The 24,700-nt window shown below is 38.7% G+C and overlaps 1 protein-coding gene across 1 annotated transcript in view; it reads right to left on the bottom strand.

Annotated features, from left to right (window-relative positions):
- Nucleotides 1–11,915: 11,915 nt before the first annotated feature.
- The window catches only part of LOC126366010 (exosome RNA helicase MTR4), a 94,839-nt gene continuing 82,054 nt past the window's right edge, over nucleotides 11,916–24,700 (bottom strand). Inside the window, exons 15-16 of the mRNA XM_050008854.1 lie at nucleotides 22,679–22,841; nucleotides 11,916–12,589 (exon numbers count right to left, since the gene is read on the bottom strand). Of these exons, the coding sequence (XP_049864811.1) occupies nucleotides 12,432–12,589; nucleotides 22,679–22,841 (321 nt within the window). The 3' untranslated portion in view covers nucleotides 11,916–12,431. The remainder of the gene's footprint in view (nucleotides 12,590–22,678; nucleotides 22,842–24,700) is intronic.

The following is a 24,700-nucleotide window of genomic DNA, read 5'->3' on the forward strand; positions in this document are numbered from 1 at the left end:
AATCGGAATGTCACATTTTCCAGGCATGCACTATTGACCATAAGGTTGGTGAGGCCTCCTTTAAAAATTAAGTGTCTCTCACTCTGCTAAGAGACATAGTGGCCTGTTCTCTGTTCACTGTGATGACCATCACGTAGTGGTTGCAATGGTGACTTGATGCACTCTGTATGTAAAAAGACATGAAAACAACTGCTGAAATCGTCGTGCACAAAAGTTGTTGGGCAGCCATGCTTGAGGGACTTTGTAGCTTTGATGTCATTTACTAGTTTCTATAACTTGTGAAGGAACTCCAGTTGCTTATCCATTTCTGACAGTAGACTGGCATCAACTATCTCCCCTGGCAGGTGCAGAATCTCACCATAAACCAATTTTGCTGCCGAGGACTCTATATCTGATTTATATGTGGCTCATTGGCCGAGCAGGACTGTGGACAGTGCAGATGTCCACCACGTCCCATCACATATTAGCACAGCCTCCAGCATCCGATGCCAATGTTTCACCATGCCATTGCTGACTGGATGATAACTGGTCATCTTGTGATGGATGTAGCCATCAAACTTTGTGAACTGCATGAACAAGTCTGACTCAAACTGTCAGTAGTGCTAAGGAGTGGAAAACTGAACCTTGCCAGAAAGGTTGATGTGAAAGTGGTGGCTAGCATTTTCGCAGAGATGTTGTCTGTAGGTACTGCCTCAGGCCATCTCATATATACCAATCATTGTGAATGTATAATGTTGGTGTCTGATGGAGGAAGTAGTCCCACCATGTCAAGATGAATGTGGACGAAGCTTGAAGAACTCTCTGATTGGGGAATGATTTTGAAAGCTGCAAGTTCTCATCCGCCGTGGCCGTTCCTACCTATCCCGGGCCACACAAACAGCTGAGATATTGCCTTGACTGTCGACTGGACTATAGAGTGACAAAGATTATGTAAGGCATTGAACGCCGGCCTACAAAATGCAACAGGGACGAAAGAGTGTCATCTACCATGTGACACCTCAAAATACAATTTCTTCTTCTCACTGAGCATGTTGACTAGCTGTAACTTAAGTGCTGCAGTATCATCAGCTATATGGTGTGCAGCCCGGGATCTTCTTATTGCACCTTGGCAAGCGCCATCACGTTCACAAGCCATGAGACACTAGCCACTCCAGAGAGAGAGTCCACAACCACATCAGTGATGCATGATATGTGGCGAATGTTTGCACTGAACTGGCTAATAAATTCCAATTTGCCATACTGCTACAGGGAGCAAGTGTTGCTGTGTTTGTTGAAAGCATATGTTAAGGGCATGTGGTTGATGTATATCATGAACTCTCCCTCCTCAACCTGCAGTTGGAAGTACTTGATTGCTTGATATACAAAAAGTTTCCAATTTTATGTGCTCCATCTCTGCTGAGAAGGTGATAGCTCATGCAAAAAATAAGCCAGCAGCTGCCATGTGTTGTCCACCCACTGTTGGAAGGCTGCACCAATGGCATTTAATTGACTAATGCTAGTGGAGATTCGAGCCTGGGGTGCACCAGCAGTGCTGCTTGTGCTAGGCTCTTTTTGGTTGCTTCGAAAGCCATTCATCTCCTTGGTCCACTGCACACTATAATGTTCTTGAGCTTGGGACCAGCCAGTGTTCTGTTCAATGGTGCCTGTTGTTCTGCAGCATGTGGTAAATTCTGGCAGTAAAAACTGAGAATTCCTAATCATCTACAAAGCATTTTTATTGCAGACAGCTTAAGTAGCTGCAATATGTTTTCAACCTTCTCAGTGAGTGGTAACAAGCCAGCTGAAAATATTTCACAATCTAGGAATTCAACTTCAGGTTGCTTAAACACACATTTTGCCATGTTCGAAAGCAGGCCACACTTTTTGAAATGCTCAAAAACTTCTCTCAGGTGCAGGCAATGTTAATACTTAAATGATGAATACATTAACAGGTCACCCAAATAGGCAAAACAGAAGTTCAATCCACACAAGACAGAGTTGAGGAAACAGCTACCAGGTCGTAAACCTGCTCTCATGCATAATAATTGCAGTCTTCAGAATGTTGCCATAGGAATCTGAGTACATGTTTCTGTGCAGTTTACAACACTGAATATAGTGGCTCCATGCAGCAAGTGGTCATAATCCCTTAACAGTGGCACTGTGTAACAATCAGGCACAGTTCACAAGTTGGGCGATTTGTAATAGTCACAATGGACACCAGGCTCCTCCCTTTTTGGATACTACTCACAGTGCACGCACCCACAGGCTGCTGGAAGGTCGGGTGATGCCTTCTTGCAACATAGTGTTGAATCCCACTTTTTCAATGAAGGCACCGTGGAGCCAATCTTTTTGGCCAGGAAGACAAGTGGTCCATCTGTGGTTTTTGTGGGATGGACTGTAACAGTCAAAATTTGCTGTGGCATGCCTGGAGGTCTTGTTAACGTTGGGAACTCGTGCAGCAGTACACGGTACTCCTCGTCCACAACCTGTATGATTTTGATGATGTATGTTCTAGCGTCATGACGATACCCAGTGGTCGTAAGTCTGGTAATATTGTCCACTAAGAGGACATTTGCCACATCCACCAGGAGCTAGTAGTGAGCTAGGAAATAATTGCTTCGGCCACATCCACTACAGTAAAATCCCATGTGAATTGATGGTGGAGTCCCAAATTCAACTCTTCACACCATGTGCTGTACGCCACAATTCCTAAATTATTTGCAGTAGGCAAGCTAAATTTAGTGAGCGGTCTGCAACAGTGCAGTGATGCTCTTGACAGGATACTAAGGTCAGACCCTGTGCATATAAAATACTTCTGGGATAACACTCTGCTGGTGCCAGGATGTAGTTGGGCAGCCGGTGGCACGTACAACTGATTGCCGTTTGCATTTTGGTAGCTGCAGGAGCTACTGTACTTTTTAGTCTGCTCTCCGAATCTTCTGTGGCACCATCAAGTTGGTGAACCAGCATCTGATATAGACTGTGAGTCAGGGAACGGCTCCTAGATCACTTGCACCTACAGCGACTAGGACCTACTCTTGACATCAAGGCGCCAATCAGCATGCTTAGAGAATTAAATTCAGTGGACACATCATCGTAATCTGCACTGAGACGGGAAGGGTCATAGACATACCACTACCAGACATTGGCACGGCACTACGCTATGGCTTCTTGTATGCAGTCAGCCAGTTACTACAACAGTGTCCAGACACACGTCTGTATGTGATGCGACAATTGCCTTTACCTGTGGCAACAGATGGCTGCTCCATAATGTGGACAGGAGATCGTCCGGCACAGCTCTGGAGTCCACCTTGCTGTGGAAGTGACGCAAGTGCCGGGATGGTTTTCTATCACCTATGTCTTCCTGAGTCAGCACTTGTCTGATAACAGTCTTCCTGCATGCTGTGTCTCTACAAGCAAGCTCAGTCTTTAATATTTTGTAGGCGTTTTCAGCCGGTCAAGCTGTGATTATATTCTGGACTTTGGAAGCATAACACTGATTGAGCTGACTCACTATCAATGCAAATTTAGTCATATCCACTGTAATCCCAGCATAGCAAAAGCTGGTCTTGACCTGGGCAAATTAGATAACTGGATTATGTTGCCAAAACCGTGGGAGGCAAATAGCTAGTCATAGTACTGCAGGCATTTCCATCCTGTCATCAACATTATTGCAGACTAGTACTCTCTACACCGATCACATAGGGCTCACCACTGATGGGAATATTAGATCATGTATTGCTCCCTGTTCTTAATAAGTGCTCAGTCACAAGCTGAGAATACGCCTAAACAGTTTATTAACAAGAAATAACAAAAGGGAAAGAATCAGTTGGTATAGGCAAATTGTCAATACACAGCAAGCAGAGAACAGAATAAACATGAAGTAAATGAGTTACAACTCCAAGGAGTAACTAACATACATTACCACAGTGTTCCATGGAGCAGTCACGAACTTGGCAGTTGACTCTATTCATTCGTCATGACAGAGTCACTCAACTTGTTCCACAACTACATTTCTGGATGGTGCGAATGGAGCTAACACTTCAGTCACAGCATTCGACATGTGTAGCCACTGCTAGAAGACATTTGGTGCTACGTACTGCTAACAACATTTTATTTACAGAATGATGAAGCAACTCTCAGTGTATCATGAGAGCTACTACCTAAAATTACATCTCACAAAAGAAAGCTGGCTATCCACATGGAGGATAGACACTTGTTACAGAACATGCTTCCTCTGCACCACTCCTCTCCCTAGTGACACTTGCATCATCCACACCCTGCATCCCCATTTACAATCAGTCAAATACTGTGTAGGCACTACAACAGTGGAGGAGCCATTACATAGTTACTGTTGTGTTGTGCTGTCGATTAGTTCATTTATTGTTGCAAAGTGAATAATGCAGCAATGTCTGATCCACTGCAGGAATTATCTACAACTTTGAGAAGATGTTTTTATCAGATATTTAAACATGTGTGATGTGTGTGCCTCAGTTTTACTGTTATGGATACAAAGTACAAAGTATGTGTGTGGTGAACTGACTGTGAGTGAGATGTTCATACATTCGTTTCAAAAGTTGTAATTGCCACCACATTTGTCATGTGTCAGAGCTAATATTTCAAGAAAAATGTAATTGTTCATAAATCATGCAACAAATATTACAACCTTATGAAACAGTGATAATAGTAATGATCTTTTAAAAACGATATAGTTTCATGATCACTATCAGAACAAAATCAAACCTTTTTGTATTTGCCCTTCATAAAATTTCCTTTTACCCTTCCTGGGGTAATTTTATCCCCAGGTTGGGAACCACAGTGCTAGAAACATCACCATAGCAGCAGAATTGCTACTTTTTAGTGGCATGCTGAATTCTGTAACTCCTTAGGATTATATTTCTGAAACTAATGTCTTTTGTTGGTGTATGCAGTGTCTGCTTAAGTAAATCTAAGTCACCAGTACTTGATTGATTATTACTGGGTGCAGCGTTTGTGGCCACTATGGGGAAGTTGTCATTGAATTTGGTGGCTAATGACCAGAAAGTGTCATGAGTTTTGCCAGAGCTAATTTGTGGGGCGCTCAATCTCATTTCGGTGTTTAGTTTTGTTTGTTTCTTGTTTGATAATGTTCCAAATAGTTTTTGCCTTACTTATAATGTGTTTTATTTCTTGTGCGTAGCACATGAGATTTTCTTTATTAACAGTTGAGTGGAGGATATGACAATACTTGTGCTGAAGGAGTTTCACATCTTTACTATTGCTTTGTTTCTTAATTATAAAGAACTGTCTTTTCCTAGCACAAACAGCTTTAATTCGAAGAGTGATCAATCCCATATCATTGCTTCTGTTCAATTTCGCTGTATTTGTTTTACAGAAAACAAGACCCACAGAGCAGTAGGAATACGTTTAAGAAAGAGTTAAAATTTTTCATCAACACTGCCAGCTTCACAAGTTTCAATCCAGCACATTTTTCTCTCTCTAAATACTGTTATAGTCATTTTTTTATGATTCTGTGAAACAATATTTTTCTTCTGATTTGTACCTACAGGGTGTCAAGCAAAGGAGTCTCTGATTTAAAAATTAAATATCTCGAAAACTGAAATCAACAGATAAGTGCGCCAACCAGTATATTTATTGTGGAAGCTCTAACGATTTTATACACAAGTTTCGAAATAGTTTAAAAAGCCGGTAACAGATGGCACTGTAGGCACAATACACAGTGCCTAGAAGTAGTGTGCTGTAGATCAGAGTGAACAGTTCCACAACTGAAATGTGAAAGAGGGTTAACTCACAGAAAGAAAGGGTTGACATCATGTATTCCATTGAACAACATATTTTTCTGGTACTGGAATAACACAACTTAAAACACAGCCCTGTGGCACAAGGTGCAGGTTTAAAACATGATCTAATGTTCCACATGGACCATTAACAAGCTCTTCACCGAATTCTAACAGACAGGCAACATAACTGATGATCTAGTGCGGAATGATGGCCCACCCAGGACAAACTGTAGTTACTCCTGAAACTGTCACACCAGTTTCTGGAATTATTATGCAAAACATAAGGAAATCTGTTGAAGGAATTGCAGCAGAGACTGGTTTGAAGAATTCCACCAAGCAGAAAATACTGAGATAGTTTCCATCGAAAATCCAAGGCCACCAGGTCATACCAGTCCAAGCTGTGTGAGAGGGGGCTGACTTTGCAAACCACATTCTCACAGTGATTGATAATGAAGGATCCGATGTTTGGAACATTTGGGTTCACAGATGAAGCACACCTCCATCTGAATCAAGTTGTGAATAAATGAAATTGGTGCTTCTGTGGTTCCAGAAATCTCCATTTGTGTGAAGTGAAACCCCTGTATTCTCCCCAATTTGCGGTCTGGTCTGTGGTATGCTGCTGAGGCATTTTTGGCCCTTGTTCCATGTGAGCAACAACCACCAGTGAATGTTAACAATGAAATTTTGGAACAATTTGTCACCTCACAGCTATTATTGGAGCACTGGTTCGTGCAAGATGGGGCCAGACCACATAGTACCATGTGCCACACCACATCACACCAAACATGTGGTTCAGTTTCTTGATGAATACTTTGAGAATAGAGCTGGATTATTGCAAATTTATTGGAGCTGGGATGGCTTGGCCTCTGTATTCGCCCAACCTGCCTCCTTATGACAACTTTATGAGGGCACATTGAAATACACTTTCTATCAGAACCACCCCGCCATACTGGAAGAGACTGAATCAGCGACCTGTGTGGCATCGGAATCCATTTTCATTGACACACAACAGGATTCACATTTCATTGTTTGTTTGCATCACCTCTGTACTGTGAGTGGTGGACATTTCACAAAGATTGTGAAGTGAATGCAAAAACTGGTTGCAGAGCACATGTTTAATTATGCACGCTAATACTGTATGAACTGCACAGCATGCAGCGCCATGTGTTATCAGCCTTTCAAACAATTTCGAAACCTCTTTATGACCTCTGTGTAAAATAGTTACAGCTTTCACAATAAACATACCTCCTTTTGTGCACTCATCTATAGATCTTAGTTTTCAAAATATTTAATTCTGAAATCAAAGAATCCTTTGCTGGACACCCTGTGACTGGTCATTAAATTTTACTGTTAACATTTGACCGTCATAGTCAGAGAAACCGATGACTATTCGTTTTATAGTTAAATCATGGCAGGTTGCTGGGTCCAAAAATAAACTACCAATAGCTGTTGTCCAGTATGTTTCATCCGCGTGGGGAAATTCACTGCGAAAAATTATCCAAAGTTGAACATTAAAATTACTACGTGCATCTGTCAGTAATGCCTGACAGAAAATCATGTTAAAAGTTTCCACAAACACCGATCCTCCAGTCAAGTCTGCATAACCTTATTAAAACTGTCTACTTGCTTTAGGATGCTTAAGACAGTTCCTGCAGGTGGCCTGGAAACTGTCAGAACTATAAGCTTGTGTCTTTCCTGATGTATTATTGTTGCATAGCATTCAGAGAGCTGTTCAACAGAATATTTATTGACCTGAAGGCCTTGCAACTTAATATTATTTTTTGAATACATATAGCGTGTCCCCCTTTTCCTGTTATTGGTTCTCAAGTAACACAATCGAGAACAACCTATTCAATTTCAGTGATTTTCATGTGACCCATAGCAAGTCTGTCAAAATTCCACCTACCTTTTCATTTTTCTGAATGGAAATGAGAAGTTCACCTTTTTGATTTAAAATGCTTCTTATGTCTTGGTGGAAGAAAATAAATGCATTTTCTTTAACCTCCTAACGTACCTATTCCTGTCACAAAACTTTCGAAACCTTACCTTTTTTTTTTCTATGTAATTCTACACTTATTTAAACATTATATTGCTTTGGTAACTCAGTCTTATGTTTATGTTAAAAATCTAAGGAGATATTGTAGGGGGAAATGGATAACAGGTATTATCCAGAGATATCTTGGACTCCTCACAAATCCCTGCAAATAATCGTTACAACACAGAGTTTATTACAAAGATGAAATTTTTTTATTTAGAGATACAAATCAGAACGTAGATAATGCATAAGTATGAGAACCACACCAGAATGGTATTAGAAATCTGTTTTTGTATGGTGTGATGCACAAGGGGACAGTAGTATCGTGTTTCTCTCTGGAAGTGTTTCCCACAAGCATCCTGCTTCTTGGAGCAAACTGTAAACACTCTTATTAGATCGCTGTTTTTCTCTGTTAGCTCGATGACTCCTGGGAAATGTCTTCCTATCAACTGAAGAGGGTGGGGTGTTTGTTTTGGTCAGGCTGGCTTAGGAGGAATGACACTCCCTTTGCATTTCCCAATTATTTTTTCTGAGGGGGGTCAACCTAAATTCCTGTGAGTCCTTTTCCGTCAATACACAAAATAAAAGAATTCCACACAGAAATTTAAAACAAATGGAAGAAAGATCTTCTTTTAGGATTTCTTGCCTTCCTTTCTGGGCGTTGGAAATGATGCCATTCTCTGATCAGCTCGATCGACTCTTCCCAGCTGATCTACTCTTCCCATTGTGCTGTCGTAGTCACGCAAAAGCTTTGGATTCATTATTTTCTTTGACTTTCCCTCAGACTCCACCATATCCACAGTGTGGATGGTTGAAAGAAGTTCCACGTCTCTCTTACCTTTCCAACATAATGCTAGAACTTTTTTCCTCGCTTTTCACCTGCTATTTCCCCCTTTTGTAATTTTTTTATTTTGGAGCGCTTGTGGCACCGCTTTACGTGTCATTTTTACTGTTTTGTAACTATCAGTGGACTTCAAAATTAAGAAATCTGCTACTGTGGGCATGTGTCGTTAGACGGTAATCTTGCTTCAGGAGTGGTTTTACAAGTGTCAAAACAACTTGTGACGACACTGGAAAAATCTATAAAGTATGCACCCAGTTTTGTCTCGTTTCCCAAGTAAATAATCAGGGATCACATATCTGCTACATGATTCGCATGCCATGTAGAATTTTATTCCAAATTTTGCTATTTTCATCAGGATATGATGTGCCCTTGTACTAAAGTGGACTTTCATCCACTGTAATGTCCAGTTCAGAAAAATAAGAAGTTTTTAATTTATTTTCATGGTGCTGGTAAACTGGACAAATTTTGTTCAGCTTAGGATTTGTGTGATTTGCAGCTCAGCAAAATGAAGATACTTTTTGATTTCGCAGAACCTCCTGTAAAACATTACGTCATTGAAAAATGGAGTTGATATGCTGGCTCGACCTGTCCGGTATCTCTGCAATTCAGGTTTCTGAACAACACTTTGCAAAATGGTTTGAGAAAGGAAAATTCGAAGTTCTTGACATGGTGGCAAAACATTACATCCGGTGGTCGAAACACCATTGGCTGTTCTCACATGTATCATTTCCATTAAATCCTTATCAAAAAAGTGTTCAAATATTTTAAGTTCATCACTGGCAAAAGGAACTGTGTAGCTGGGACTAGTAGTAAATGGAAACGTTGATGGAGCACAAAACATGTCAGATACTCACTTGAGACCAATGTATGTCGGTGTCTTCCTAACCTTCTTCCTCACTTGAAGAAAGTTCAAAGAAGTAATAACCAGATTCAGAAACAAGGTCTTTCCATTGCTCTTCCTCACTGGAATAATCACTATTCATTTTAGAAGATGACAAGTACAGGAATAATGCAACAATTGCACCAAAATGCGATGAAACAACATGGCAATGTTGCAACAACTTTACGAGCAAAAGCCAACAGCAATACACTGTAACAAAATGCAAAACTGCAAAAATCACTAACTAGTACAGCACAAGTAACAACAATGTTAATAATCTGGATACTGGTGCTAACTAGCAGCAGGGAAAGAAACTAAAACATTTGTAATTGTGATACTTGTGCAGAGATGCGTACAATTTGAGGTCTCAGTTATCTTGGGATAATATTTCTCAGCAAAACAGTTTAATCTCAGTTACCCTGGGATAATCAGTTCAGAGGTTAATATCCTTGGCTTCATTGAAATTTCTGTATTTTGTAGTAATAATAGCAGTTTCAAGTGCAGCTGTATTTATTCTGTGGCCCTGTCTTTCAGATGAGTTTATCCTAAAAAAGAATTACTGAATTAGTGAAAATCAATGGAATACAGTGATACTGGGTTGCAAATGGCTGACATGTAGCTAGTTTTGCAGCAGTGCTGTGGCATACCTGATCAAATTCCAAAGCTTCCTCACTTCGGGAGAGGCTAAGCAACTTACACACATGCAGAACACATGCAATATGGATATCTGTCAGATAGTCTACATTACCTGAGCTTGCCTACAAGCATGATGAGGGCTGGGCACAGGCACCTTTGCCCAGTGGGGTAGTGTTGGAACAGCCTGTCTAAGGAGATTGCACACAGACAACTCTGCATACAACCATACAGTCCAAATTTGTTGTCATGTGACATTTCTCTCTCTCTCTCTCTCTCTCTCTCTCTCTCTCTCTAATGCACCAAGCAGTCTAAGTGAGGAATATTTTTAGTACTCAAGGCAGTTGGTATGCCTACAATGCAGTACTACAAAGCTGTTTGAAGGAGACATACTATAGGGCCTTGAAGACATAGTCGCTTCATAGTTTATATAGCTTTCTTGGAACACTTTCTGTAAACACTAATAACAAACGTAAGGTCAATAAATGTTGCATTGAGTTTCTATTGATATAAAAATAAAGGAAGGTTAAGGTTTAATGTGCAACTGCTGATGAGGTCATTCGTGACAGGGGGCAACATTGGATTGGAGAAAGAGGGGAAGGAAATGCACTTCAAAGAAATGTTGTTCTTATTTGCCTTAATGATTTAAGGGAACTTTGGAAAACTTATTCAGAAAGGAGAGGTATGGGTTTGAATCATCCTTTTCCCAAATGTGGGTCTAGTGTGCTAACCACAGCCCTAGCTGCTTCTAACAGTTGAAAAAATACTATCTACAAACCAGAATACCTCCACTCTCCAATAAGATAGATGCTGAAGGAATGTGAGATTTTTTCAAAAAATAAACAAATAAATAAATAATAAAGCACAATGGTAATTATCTGTAAAATCTTTTATTTTCTCATTCATTGAATGAAATTTTATGTTTGTTGAAAAGCAACAAACGAAATTGAAATCGTCATTGTGTTCATTGTATATAATCCAAAAACAAATCATATATTTAAAAAAGTATATCATATACATTTAAGTCAAAATTATGATGGGATTGCTCAATTTAAAGACAGATCATTGTATGTCATTAACATTTTCCATTATCAAATAAAATCTGCCATTTAAGTCTAAATATAAAAACTGAATGAAATATTAAATTTACTGTACACGACTGTGGAGAAAAGTCAAGCCAACAGGAAGACAGATAAAAAAAAATTCTTCAGTTTCCAGATATATATATTTCATTGCACTTGTATAATGGATAATTGGAGAAGTGAGGCGACAATTTTTTTTGTAAAACAGGATACTATATATGGTAGTTCTGATCATTACCAGCAGTACCTATGCCACATCATATGAAAACTGAAAACATTATAAATAAAAGGGGGAACATGGACAGAGACTCCAGAGAACACCATCAATCATAACAAGATATGAGTGTGTAGGAGAGCAAGATAATGACAAACAGAGAAGAAGCCTGTTTAAGAAACTACATAATTGTATAGAATTAGTCAACAAAGAAGGGGGGGAAAAAAAACAGATCTTAAGATGTCGTCCATAACATATGTTACTGATGTAACACAGTTACCTATCAGTGATTTCTATATATATCATGCAATGCTAATTCTTTCCTTCTGCATTACGACAGACTTTTTTTTTCTTTTTGCATCTGACTTTTAATATTCTTTGCTCTGCATTCAATAACCCTCTCACTTTTTGCTAGGTTTGGGTTACCACAACTATCTCGAAGCATTTTTATACTACAAATACTTGTTCTTTACAAAACATAAACAGTCAGTTTTTATTATAATCAACTTGTCACAAATAGCTGACAAAGTTCTGCTCTGAATTATTTGTTATGTTGCCAATAAATAACTTTGTTCTGATCTCTTTCAATTGTGTGCTGAAAAAAATTTACTTCCATAGGCTAGAGGTGTGTATTCCTGTTAGCTTAGTTCATTCCATTTCTCAGCCAGCACAGCCTCCTGGTCTAATCACTTTTGTCAATTGCAGAAAAGAGAATATTTCTGCTGTAAAGTCACTAATTTTTTTTTTACACAAAATCACCCAGCTTCCAGGAAACATTACTTTTGCTCTTACAAAAGCTAAAATATATAATAAAATGCAAATCACAACATGTCTCCCATAATATTTTCAGCAAATAAGTCACAGTCTCTTCAAATATATTTGCATGTATTTCACACATGTTAATTTTCGTATCAACAAAATATACAAAAATATGTTCTTGTCACTGCACACTTCTAAAATTATTCACATAGAAGTCATTCCTGGTTACAGATATAAGCTAGCAGCAAATACTATATCTCTTTTCATTAACTTGATACCCTCACTAAACTTGTTTTCTAAATCAGTATTACCGATATTCTTTGCCGCTTGACACAGCTGCCGAAGAATTTCCTCAAGGCGCCTCATGCATCTGATTATACTTCCTGTAGACATTATAAACATATCACTATTATAGCTGTAAGCAATCACACTATCATACTAAAATCTAATTTCAGTCTCAACAATGATGCCAATTCATAAAATCTGTTGAATATTATGATAGAATTTCAGAGAGATGTAGGGATTTCTAACTTGCTTTAAATGTTCATAAATGTAAAACGGCGCACTTTACAAAATGAAAAACGATTGGTACCGTGGGACTACAGTATCAAAGAGTCACAGCTGGAATCGGTAAACTTATACAAATACATGGGTGTAACAGTTTGTAGGGCATGAAATGGAGTGATCGCAAAGGCACAGTCGTGGGTAAAGCAGGTCATATAGGTCGTGCAGGATACAGTGGCCAATCCACAGTGACCAGTTTTCATCCAAACCTCGGGCCGAGCTCATTCTTCTGTTCATAAGGGGAAGCTGACAAGTGTTTTCCACCTTTTGGCTGGATGGCAATAAGAGAATCAACGTGCTGCCCTGCAATCTTTCTCAAATAATTTTACAGAAACTACCCAGTAAAAAAAATTCATTTTTGCTTCACTTGTAGCTTAAATGTCAAGTTCACAATGATGTGCCCATCATTCCATTAATGGTCATAGTTACTGTGATACTTACATGGCATAAGACACTATGCGGAATTCGAAAAAGTTTGCAGTGAAAAATAGTGGTCACAATGATTCTCTGCATTTAGGACATTTCACATAATATGTTGGTGTGTATGAAAATGAGTTAACATATTGAATTTTTATTTAGATTTGGGTGAAGGTTTCACCGCTCTCGAGAAAATCGATCTATGTAGTGCACTCATTTGCGATCGCTCTGTACCAGCAATAAAGCCAGAGTGAAATACCCACACCATTCCTCATATTTCATAAACAGTTTGAGGTACTGAAATGAGATTTTGTCAAATAATCACACACAAGAGGAGAGCAGTTTGCTGGATGATTATTATGCAAAACTTCATTATCTACCTCATTATTCGACTAACTACAGATTTCTCCGATGAAAGAAGTAATTTTTAAGGCCTGTCAATAGCTGATGAAACAAGAAATGCTATGGGTCTTGGAGCAATGTAAGTGTTGTCATTACATGTTTATTTTGTACCAAGGATGTGCTTTTTCGTAAGATGCTGACCTTACTTTTCCTTAGTTCCTCACTTAATAAACCACTTTTTCAGAATTCTCTCACAATTGTGTCTCCACAAAATGTTAGTAAGGTGAGACTGTGTAAACTCTGCAGCATTTTGGCAAAAGATGCAAATTTTAACATGGCAACAAGAGGAATGTGTAGGTTCTACTCAAAATTCCCCATTTGTGACACTTCTCTGAAAGTTACAAATGATTAACACACCAGGCAAAAATAAAGTGCTCTATTTTCGATGGTATTCTTTTTAGATACTAACTGAAGAGGAGGTAACAGATCTTTCTGAATGGTCACTTAATATTTACAAAAAATGTAATTGTAGGCTTCGGTTTAGAATGGCACTTCCCTCCCCAGTGCTCAGCATTTCCACTCCAGTGCCTGCCTGCAGACCCCAAAACTACTGCTCTCCCTATGTGTGACCTGCCGTCTGTGCATCTACCAACCACAGTATTCTGCATGCACTATAGATTTCGGTTTACTGGTGGAATTCTAGGGAAATGCAATCAGTCTACAAAGGAGATTGCTCACAAATCAGTCGTGCGACCCATCCTAGAATACTGTGCAACCACGTTACACTCCTATGAAATAGGACTAACAGAGGTTCGGTAAGTGTTTACAAACAAGGACATCACAAATGGTCACAGATTTGTTTGACCTGCAGGAAAGTGTCACAGAGATGTTGAAAGACCTGAAATGGCTGACAGTTGAAGACAGACCTAGTGTCACAGAGATGTTGAAAGACCTGAAATGGCTGACAGTTGAAGACAGACCTAAACTATACAAAAAAGCCTACTTATGAATTTTCACAAATCAGCTTTAAGTAATGAATCTAGGAATATAATACAACCTGCTACATATTGATCCCATAGGGATCGTGAGAATGTGATTGAATTAATGACAGGATGCACAGAGGCATTTAAAAATGGTCATTCTTCCCACTTATTCAAAAACACAGCACGGTGTACAGTGTAGGTCTTACTCATTACTATGATCTCAGAAGGCTTTCCTCTCATCATTCCTTGGGTAACCTATCAAACCTCCATCTAATTTTTCTGCTGGTTTACTATTTCTCTGACCCTCAGTTGTGTTTATGAATATTAATGTACCTGTCACTAGGGAATTCACTTTTCTCATTCTGTGTGTGTTTCATTACATGTCTTTATTACAGTTGCTTTGACTCGAGACATCTCGTTAACCTTCTACAGAAAAGAAAGCATTTTATTTTGATCTTCATTTCATGCTCCAGACCATTCCACAAAATATGGAAAGTTCTCTTTCAATTTTCTAGAACTCCTTCCCCCTTCATCGCTTAATTCTCTGCTGTATGGTAATGCAAATTTCTGAAAGCAATGTGGCTCTGCAGCTGTTATATTTTCCCATGGACATCCAGCTCTACTGGATGGTTACTTCACTTCAGTATACTATTTTGGAGGTAAAATGGCCCCAATTTGAATCTAATGAAGATGGGGAACAACACATCCCCCCCCCCCCTTCCATTTACTCAACATCGAGTCGGAAGATGGAGTTTTAGACCCCTTAATTGGGCATGTTAGAGAACTTGAAAAAAGAAGTGAATACACTGAAATTAGTTATAGCGGAAATTAGTGAACTGCAACATAAAATCAAATAGGCATAATGCAAGAGTAGATCTAATAACAAATCAGAAAGTAGGACTGCAGGTGAATTGCTATGAACAGCATACAGAGCACAATAGTACAAATAGTAGCACACAATGAAGAGACTGTCTGCTGAGATAAGAGACATTATTCAATTCATCAAGGGAGATGCAAATTTCACTGTTACGGGAGACTGGAACTGGTAGTAGGAAAAGAAATACGGAGAAAAATCGTAGGCGAACATGAAAGTACGGAAAGGAGAAACTGTCTGGCAAGATACTACACAGAACACAATTTAATTACAGCAAACACTTGGTTCAAGAATGATGAAAGAAGATCTAGATATACCTGAACATTTCAGGTAGACTACATCAGGTTGTTCCAACCTGGGTGTCCACTTGTGAGCAGTTAGTCACTCAAGGGTACAATTGGGAAGGGGTAATCAAACAACTGATGTGCACGATCAGTCAGATGGTTGTGGCATATGCAGTCTTACTACACTGGCTGAGTGTATGCAGGCAGGGGGGGCCAAATGGCTCATGCATGCAATAAGGCCACCTGGCAGGTAGGCTATGCTACCTGTGCCAGCCTGTGCATGAGCTAAAGAGTGCCCAAGAGCACCACTGCATTATGGGGCACTATTAAAACAGCTTTGATTATGTAATTGTACAACCGAGACTTCAAACCCAGATTTTAAACTGTACATTACTAGGGGCAGATGTGAACAGCAGATTAAAATTGAAGAAACTGTAGAAAGATGGGGAAATTAAGGGGGTGGGGCCTGGATAAATTGGAAAAACCAGTGGTGGTTGTGAGTTTCAAAGGGAGCATTAGGCAATGACTGACCAGAAAAGGAAATGGAATACAACAGAAGACAAAAGGAAATCTTAGAGAGATGAAACAATGAAGCCAGCAGATGATCAAATAGGAAAAGGAAGAAGGCCCAGTAAAAATGATTGAGTGCACACAAAATTTTGAATTTAGTGATGAAAGAAGAAAATATAAAAGTGCAGCGAAGGACATACATACATCTAAAACTGAGAGTGGCAGGAAGAGAAAAATGAGAAATCAAGAATGGTTGTAAGAGAAATGCAAAGCTGTATAAGCACGTATAACTAGATGTTGCCTATATCAAGATTAAAGAAACCTTCGGAGACAGAAAAAGCAGCAGTATGAATATCAAGAGCTTACATGGTAAACCAATACTATGCAAATAAAGGAAGACTGAAAGATAGAACAGATATATAGAAGAGCTATACAGATGAGAGAAACTTTAAACAATTTTATGGAAAGAGAACAAGAAGTAAATGAAAATGAGATAGGAGATGTGATACAGGAAGAAGAATTTGACACAACACTGTATGTTGCCAGGGGCAGATGTAGACTGTCCATTATTTACAAGGTATACAACTTTACTTCCACCATTTTTTCCCCAACATTTGAGGCCTTAATGAAACAAATTGGTTACATATGCATCATTCAAAGTATTTTACATCACTGGCCACTACTATCTTCCATCTTTTGAGCATTGTATGAATCCCACATCGAAAAAATCATCTTTTGAAGCGATCCACGAATCAATCCAAATTGTGACTTCTTCATGAGAGCGGAAGTGTTGGTCAGCCAGGCCATGCACCATTTATCTAAAGAGGTGATAGTTAGAAGGAGCAATGTCTGGAGAATAGGGCGGATGGGGTAGGACTTCCCATTTTAACGTTTTGACCTCTTTTGCAATTTGGGGTCAAGTGGTGTCGTGCACCAAAACTACTTTATCGTGCCTCTTGCTGCATTGCGGCTGCTTCTCTTTTAATGCTCTGCTCAAATGCATTAATTGTGTTTGATAACGAGCACCTTTGATTGTTTCACTTGGTTTTAACACCTCATAGCACATGACACCGAGCTGGTCCCACAAAATGCAGAGCATGATCTTGGAGCCGTGAATATTCAGTTTGGCCGTCAACGTGGAAGCATGGCCGGGATATCCCCATGATTTTTTGCATTTAGGATTATCGTAATGAACTCATTTTTCGTCCCCGGTCACAATGCAACATAGAAATCCCTTCCTTTTTGGCCTCTGAAGCAACTGTTGACAAACACACAAATGCCTTTCAACATCTCTTGGTTTCAGTTCATGCGGGACCCAAGTTCTTCTTTCTGAATCATGCCCATAGCCTTCAGACATTCTGAAATGGCTTGCTGTGTCGACCCACTAATCGTGCCAATTGTTCTCGAGTTTGACGCGAGCCTTTATTCAGCAATGTGTCTAATTCTGCATCTTCAAAAACAGTCTATCTTCCACCACTATGCCAGTGTACAACGTTAAAATCACCATTCTTGAAGTGTTGAAACCACTCGTGACACATTCTTTCACTAATAGCATCCTTACCATATGTACTTGAGAGCATTCGATGAGACTCAGCCACTGTTTTTCTCATATTGAAACAAAACAGTAACACCTCCCACAAATGACGAGAATTAGGCTCGTAAACTGACATTTTCAAGCAAGAACAACTTTATGATGCAGACACAAATCAACTAATGTTTGAATGAAGTTATGTTGACCTAGGTCCAAGCTAACTGCCTGATGTCTAGGATCCATTTTTTTTACCGCTACTTACTGTTGTCGCCATCTATTGGCAAACGGTGGAAGCAAAATTGTACACCTTTTATTGGATATGAATTGCAGAGTAAAAGTGAAGAAACTGCAGAAAGCTGGGAAAATAAATAAAGCTCCTGGAGTAGATGAAATTCCCCCATAATTCTTGGAATCCTTGGGAGAACCACATAGAATACAACTATTTTAGCTAGTATTCAAAATTTATGAGGCAGGTGAAATGCCCTAAGACTTCACCAAGAATATAACAATGCCAGTTCTTAACCACAAGTCTTGGCTGCAAAGTATTGACACAAAGAATGGAAAGACCAACAGAAGCCAAACTAATGGAATATCAGTTTGGGCTTCAGAGAACTGTAGGAACAAGTAATACAATATGTCCCTACAACTCATCTTAAAAGATAGACCAAAAGAAGGTAAACCAAAGCATTCGTAAATTTCGAGAAAGCCGAAACACACTCCTCGAAATTCTGAAGATAGCAGGGAGGCACAGCTTTTCTTCATTTTGTGCAGCACCCTGACTGCAGCTGTATGAGACAAACGACATGAAAGAGAGTGGGGATGGGCTGCAGGCTATTTGTTCAATGATCAAGCAGTACAGGATACAAAAAGAAATCTGAAAAATAAACTAAACTTCCGGGAGAGGGAACAAAAAATTCTGAAGGTTGCTAATGACATGTCAGAGACCACAAAGGACTTTTAAGAGCAGCTGAACAGGACGGATAGTGTCTTGGAAAGAAGTTTTAAATGAGCACCAACAAAAGTAAAATGAGGATAAAACATTTTAGTTATGTAAGGTGATGCTGAGGCAATTAAATTAGAAAATGAGACACTGAAAGTAGTAGATGAGTGTTGTAATTTGGAGAGTGAAATAACCTCCAATAGCCAAAGTAGAGGAGATAAATATGCAAACTGCCGATAGTTCCTGAAGAGAAGAAATATTTCAACATCTAATATACAATTAATAATTGTTACATAATACATAATAATAAGTGTTACAAAGTGTTTTTTAAAAGTATATGCCAATACAGAAGTGGAAAATAAACACTGCAAACAAGAAGAGAAAAGAAGCTTTTGAAATGCAATATTATAGAACACTGCTGAAGATTAGATGGATAGATTGAGTAAATAATATCCACAAACTGAATAAAACTGGAGAGAAAAGAAATTTCTGGTGCAACTTAACTAAAAGTAGAGGTAGATTGACAGGAGATTTCTTGAAGAATCACAGAGTACTTAATTTGATTATGGAAGGTAGTGCGGGGTCAAAATAGTAGAAGACCAAAGCTTGCTACAGTAAACAGGTTCACATGGATGTACATTGCAGTAGTTGTGGAGAAATGAAGAGGTTTATGCAGGTTAGAATAGCAGGGGAAGTTCCATTAAACCAGCCATTGGGCTGAAGATGATGACGACGACATGTTTTTTTGAAATACACTAATGAATAAATCTATTCACAGACAACTTTCCTTGCTCCAGATCAGCTTACAACTTATCTTTCCAAATGACAGGAAGCATAATTTGTGTTTGGAGAGCCAAGGGAAATGAAGAGAAACTTTATTTTCAACAGCAAGAGACATGAATACTTCTTTTCATTATTTTTGTGTGTGTCACGTTCCATTACAGGATATCAATCACCCCAATCCTCTCTTTTGTGTCTTTTACTGCCTCCATTAAGATGGACTGTATAATAGACAAGCATAAACATCACTGCTTCTACTCATAGAGTGCTGAAATTCCATTTGTCACTTATCATCAAAGCAAATGTTGAAAAGATAATTGATGTCTATTCTTTTTCCAACTGAAGGGCATGGCAGAATAAAGAGCTAACCCATGAGAGCATAGTTTTGAGCTTTTGCATGTCGTATGTTTGATTAAATTTGTGAACTATAAATCACAGTGGACCTATAACTACTTATTCTAAGAACAGTTACACTATTCATTTAGCTATATAATCTGTTAAATGGGTAAAAAATTGTTAATAAGTTCTACAAAATTGTTTACTTGCTGCACTATCCCAGCTATTGTGGATTACATTTTTACAGTATTACAGAATATTTTAATAACAATATTATGAAAAAAGATAGTTGCTACTCACCATAATGCAGAGATGCTGAGTCGCATATAGGCACAACAAAAAGACTGTCACAAAATAAGCTTTTGGCCACCAAGGCCTTTGTCAAAAATAGAAAACACACACACACACACACACACACACACACACACACACACACACACGGGTGTGTGTGTGTGTGTTTATTTTTGACAAAGGCCTTATTGGCCAAAAGCTTATTTTGTGACTGTCCTTTTATTTGTATTTATCTGTGACTCAGTATCTCTGCTATATGGTGAGTAGCAACTATCCTTTTCATAATATTGTTACATTCCATCCTGGATTGTCAGCTACTAGAATATTTTAATACATGTGGTATTTCCAGTTATGAAGTATAAATTTTACAATTACTGTGAGTTAACAATGTCTTCATCAAAATGAATTCTGAAAATTTTTGCGAACAAATGAATGACTTTTTACTACATTACATCAGAGAGTAGAAGTTGCTAAACATAAGAGAGAAAATAATTATTACCATAACAGCCTTACATTTCCACAAGGTAACAATGTCAGTTTTCTTATAGTGATTAAATTAACGCACAAAGCATTTATGAACTTCTCTGTTCATTTTCTTTTGAATTGGAAAATAGGGTCAAAATTTCCCACATAAATAAGCTACAACACAATATGTGTAGAAAAGTCATGAAGAAATTATAGGAGTTTCTTTTGTGTAGTCAAAACAATTTTGTATCCTCATTTTCTTTGTTATTCACTTGAAGATTTTCAAAATAAAAGAGTGATATGTTGGTGGTAACCATTTTTCATCATTTGTTTTTTCTGTACTAGATGTGGTCCATTACATTTTTTTGCTAACTCTGGGGTGGCACTACCGCCCCTCTACCTTTTTAATGAAATATTTGAGAAATCTGCACTCACTTGTTCATTTGATGTTTGACAATCACTGTCATGAGGCAGACATGTTTGAAATTAATGTATTGGCCATCTTCACAGTTTCTGTTTGTTGCATTTAGATTCATTTTCAATTGTTATGATATGAAGCCAAACAGTGACATAACAACCTTAAAGGGATTTATGGATATATAATAGATTAAATTTATATACTACCAACATTAAATTATTCTACAAAATTTTAAACAAATTTTGTGTGTAAAACTTTGAGGTTAGACCACTGCTAATATAATGCCAAGTCACACTTAAGGTATCTTCAACATCAAATCTATTCTCTGGTGCATAATGATGATTTGCATCACTGTCATCAATAAACAAATCATCGTCTTCATTAACCTTTTCGTCAAGCATCCATCTCTTTATTCACTACAAGATTTTGATGTCAGTACCATACTGATACTGTGGCATGACAACTGTTTTCCAGCAGTTGCAATAGAACTACTTATTACAAACATACAGTTTAGATGAAACCAATACTGACAGTATGGTTAGACTAACTCTTACCACCTTGAGGGTTGGCACCTCCTTCTGCCGACCCTATTAATTTGGTGTTATGTATCACGTAAGCCATTATGCTTTCTTCACATCTGAATATATTTTTCTCTCTTATTAATCTGCACACAACTTCAACTACATTTCCTTTTGGCAGTGAAATGTCTTTCGTTACATAACTTCTCTCACAGCTGCTCAAAAAACACCATATCTTATGGACTTAAGAGACATCTTTTTCTTTGAAAAACTGCTTCCAAAACTCAGGTGTGTTTTATGATCAAAATAAAAATAAAAATGTGCAGTGGTCGACTTAAAAATCCCACCAGTCTTAAAAATGCCATATATTCGATGCCACAGGAAACCTATCTCAACCTGGCAACTTTGGATTCAACAGACAGCAGCAGTGCTCCAATGCAACAAACATGAGTTGTGGAGATTCACAAGCTTGCTAACACTGCCTCCCTCCCACTGCACTACCACAATGGAACAAATGGATGAAACTCAACAGCAATTCATGCCGAAGGGAGCTTTAAGATGGTCTACAATCAAACAACTCTGTCAGTAAATAAAACAGTCATGGTCTAGAGTAAGAGAAGACATTATTGATAAATATTTCAAGAAGCGTGTCATAAGTAACGGTCTCGCTGTCAATGGAAACCACCTTACATATGGAGAGGAAGATGATGATGATGATGATGATGATGATGATGATGATGATGATGATGGAGGAGGAGAAAGTTCAGATGACTATTTTCAGGGATTTTAAAACTCAGTTCGGTTTTATACAGTAAGAATTTTTTTAAGTCTGGTGTTGCAATCTAATAATAAAGATTTTTTTTAACTGTTTAAAAATTAAGGTGTGTCTTATAGTTCGCAGTGTCTTATAGTCCGTAAAATATAGTACTTTTATTAGTTGGGTCTAACATTCCTTCCTGCTGCCACCAGCAGTAATCACATTGAGTTTTAATTCTCATATGAAGTTAATAGTAAACGTGAAGTTGTCCCAAAATTTCAGGCTTGGTTTTAAAGCTGAGACCCTTGGACACCAGTGAAGTAGCATAGCATGCATTGAATTTTGCTAATCTATTGCAACGCAACAGAAGTGACACATCTTTGAATATATTATTTATGTTAGATTCAAAGTTATGTTACCTGCCCTTCCAATGTACAACTGGAATTAAGTTTTTCAACTTACCTTCAAATATGTCTGTCATTTTGCAGAGCTGCAAAAATGTAGCTCCCTTGCACCATGCATACAGAACATCCATAAGGAATGGTTTAAATTGATCTACATAATTATCTTCATTTACATCTAATTTTGCTTCTGCGCTGACTCTTGCTATCCTCCGTGCCAGATCCTATGGGGGGAAAAAAAGAAGAAAGGAGAGAGAAAGAAGCCGGTTTCACAAAACATTAGTTTTGTAAACAGATGCTAATGGCAACATTGAACCACTTTACAGAACTTAAAAAGGCCATTTCATAAAGCATGTGTATTTCCTCATAATCATGTCTTGCGTGTTGGAGCTATGTATGTCCTAAGGTAGGTATTACAACAAAGTTACTTACATGGATAAAGGAATGTGGCTAGATGACATCAGAAGTGGTTAATGGGCCTCGACAAACACTTTACAGAAGTTCAAACAATGGAAAAAACAGGATGGAGTAAGGACATATTTGCCATTTATTGGAGTCCAGGTTGGCATAACAAAGAGACTACTAAACAAATAATCTTCCGGCCAAAAGGTATTCTTCTGAGTTAGACAAACAACACACACACACATTCAATGCAAAAACAAATCATGCATGCTCACACACACACACACACACACACACACACACACACACACACACACACACACACTACCAAAGTCTCTGGCTGCCTATGCCAGGCTGCAAGCAATAGTGTACGATGGGAGAAGCGATATAGTTGGTGGGGGTAAGGAGGGGGGCTGGGGCATACCATGCAATTTGAAAGCCTTGCCTCTCCTTAAAACTCTCTGTGATAAATGTGCTCAAATCTTGGATTAGGAAAGACAACTGATTTCAAAGCTCAGTCATTACTAAAGTGACAGTTCCCATACATCCAATGCTTCTGACTCTAAAAAAGAGCTGGACACACTAACATGGAGACATTTTAATGCCTATACCCCTGAGGCAAACCGAGCAAGGCGGCACAGTGTTTAGCACACTGGACTCACATTCAGGACAACGATGGTACAAATACCCGTCCAAGACCTTAAGATTTAGGCTTTCCATAATTTCCCTAAGGGCACTTTCACTTGACAGCACACATCTCTCACATGCCTTTGGTAGTAGGAACTGATGAATTCCCAAGGTATCAGTGCCGTCCTTTACAGCAGATACTGCTACGCCATTGACTGCCATATCACATTTGCTTTCAAGACCTGATCCACATCTCATCAAAGTTATACCCAAATACAGCAGGAGGCCTTCACTATCATTTGTGCAGTTCAGAAAGTTTAATTTTTTTGCTGCTCATCATCCATTACTCACTACCTTTGGTTCTATCCATCACTTTCCGCATTTGACTACCCAATCACTTCCAGGGCTGGGCACTATACTTGTAAAACTTCCATTATTCTATCCACTATCGTGCAGCAAGATTACACACAAACATGCCCCGATTCCCTATGGGAACTGACCCAGACTTAAGCCATAATGAACTGGTGTGTTTCCAGCTTGATTCAGATCTGAATTCAACCAATTCAACCTTTCCTTGGTCACCACAGACAACAACCCGATATTAAGCCACCTCGCTCACTTTGTACAACAAAAGTTGCTGCAAATACCTCCTGGATCCAAATTTCATCCCTAGTAGCCATGATGGCATCAATAACACTTAAACCAAGGGGTTCTGTTGTGGATCTCAGATGAAGACCATTGCTGCATCCTGATTCCTCCCCTCCTTCAGCCGCAAGTGCTTTGCTTCCTGCACAGCATCCACTGAGGCATTTCCGCAATGAAAACTGTGACCCAACAATACATATTTTAGCCAAATTTTGACTCAGAGAGTGCTGACCTGGTCCATGAATGTTCCACTTCTCAGGCTCATCATGCTGCACCTTCCAATGATGCTCTCCCTTCGCAGACACTACGAACCTGTGGGAGCATCTTCACTTAAATTTTGCCATTTTTGGGCTCCATGCGACTTATTGTGATTAATAGCATATCTCACTTCCCTTTAGTGTTTCACATG

The sequence above is a fragment of the Schistocerca gregaria genome, chromosome 4 (genome assembly GCF_023897955.1).
Source record: "Schistocerca gregaria isolate iqSchGreg1 chromosome 4, iqSchGreg1.2, whole genome shotgun sequence".
Lineage (NCBI taxonomy): Eukaryota > Metazoa > Arthropoda > Insecta > Orthoptera > Acrididae > Schistocerca > Schistocerca gregaria.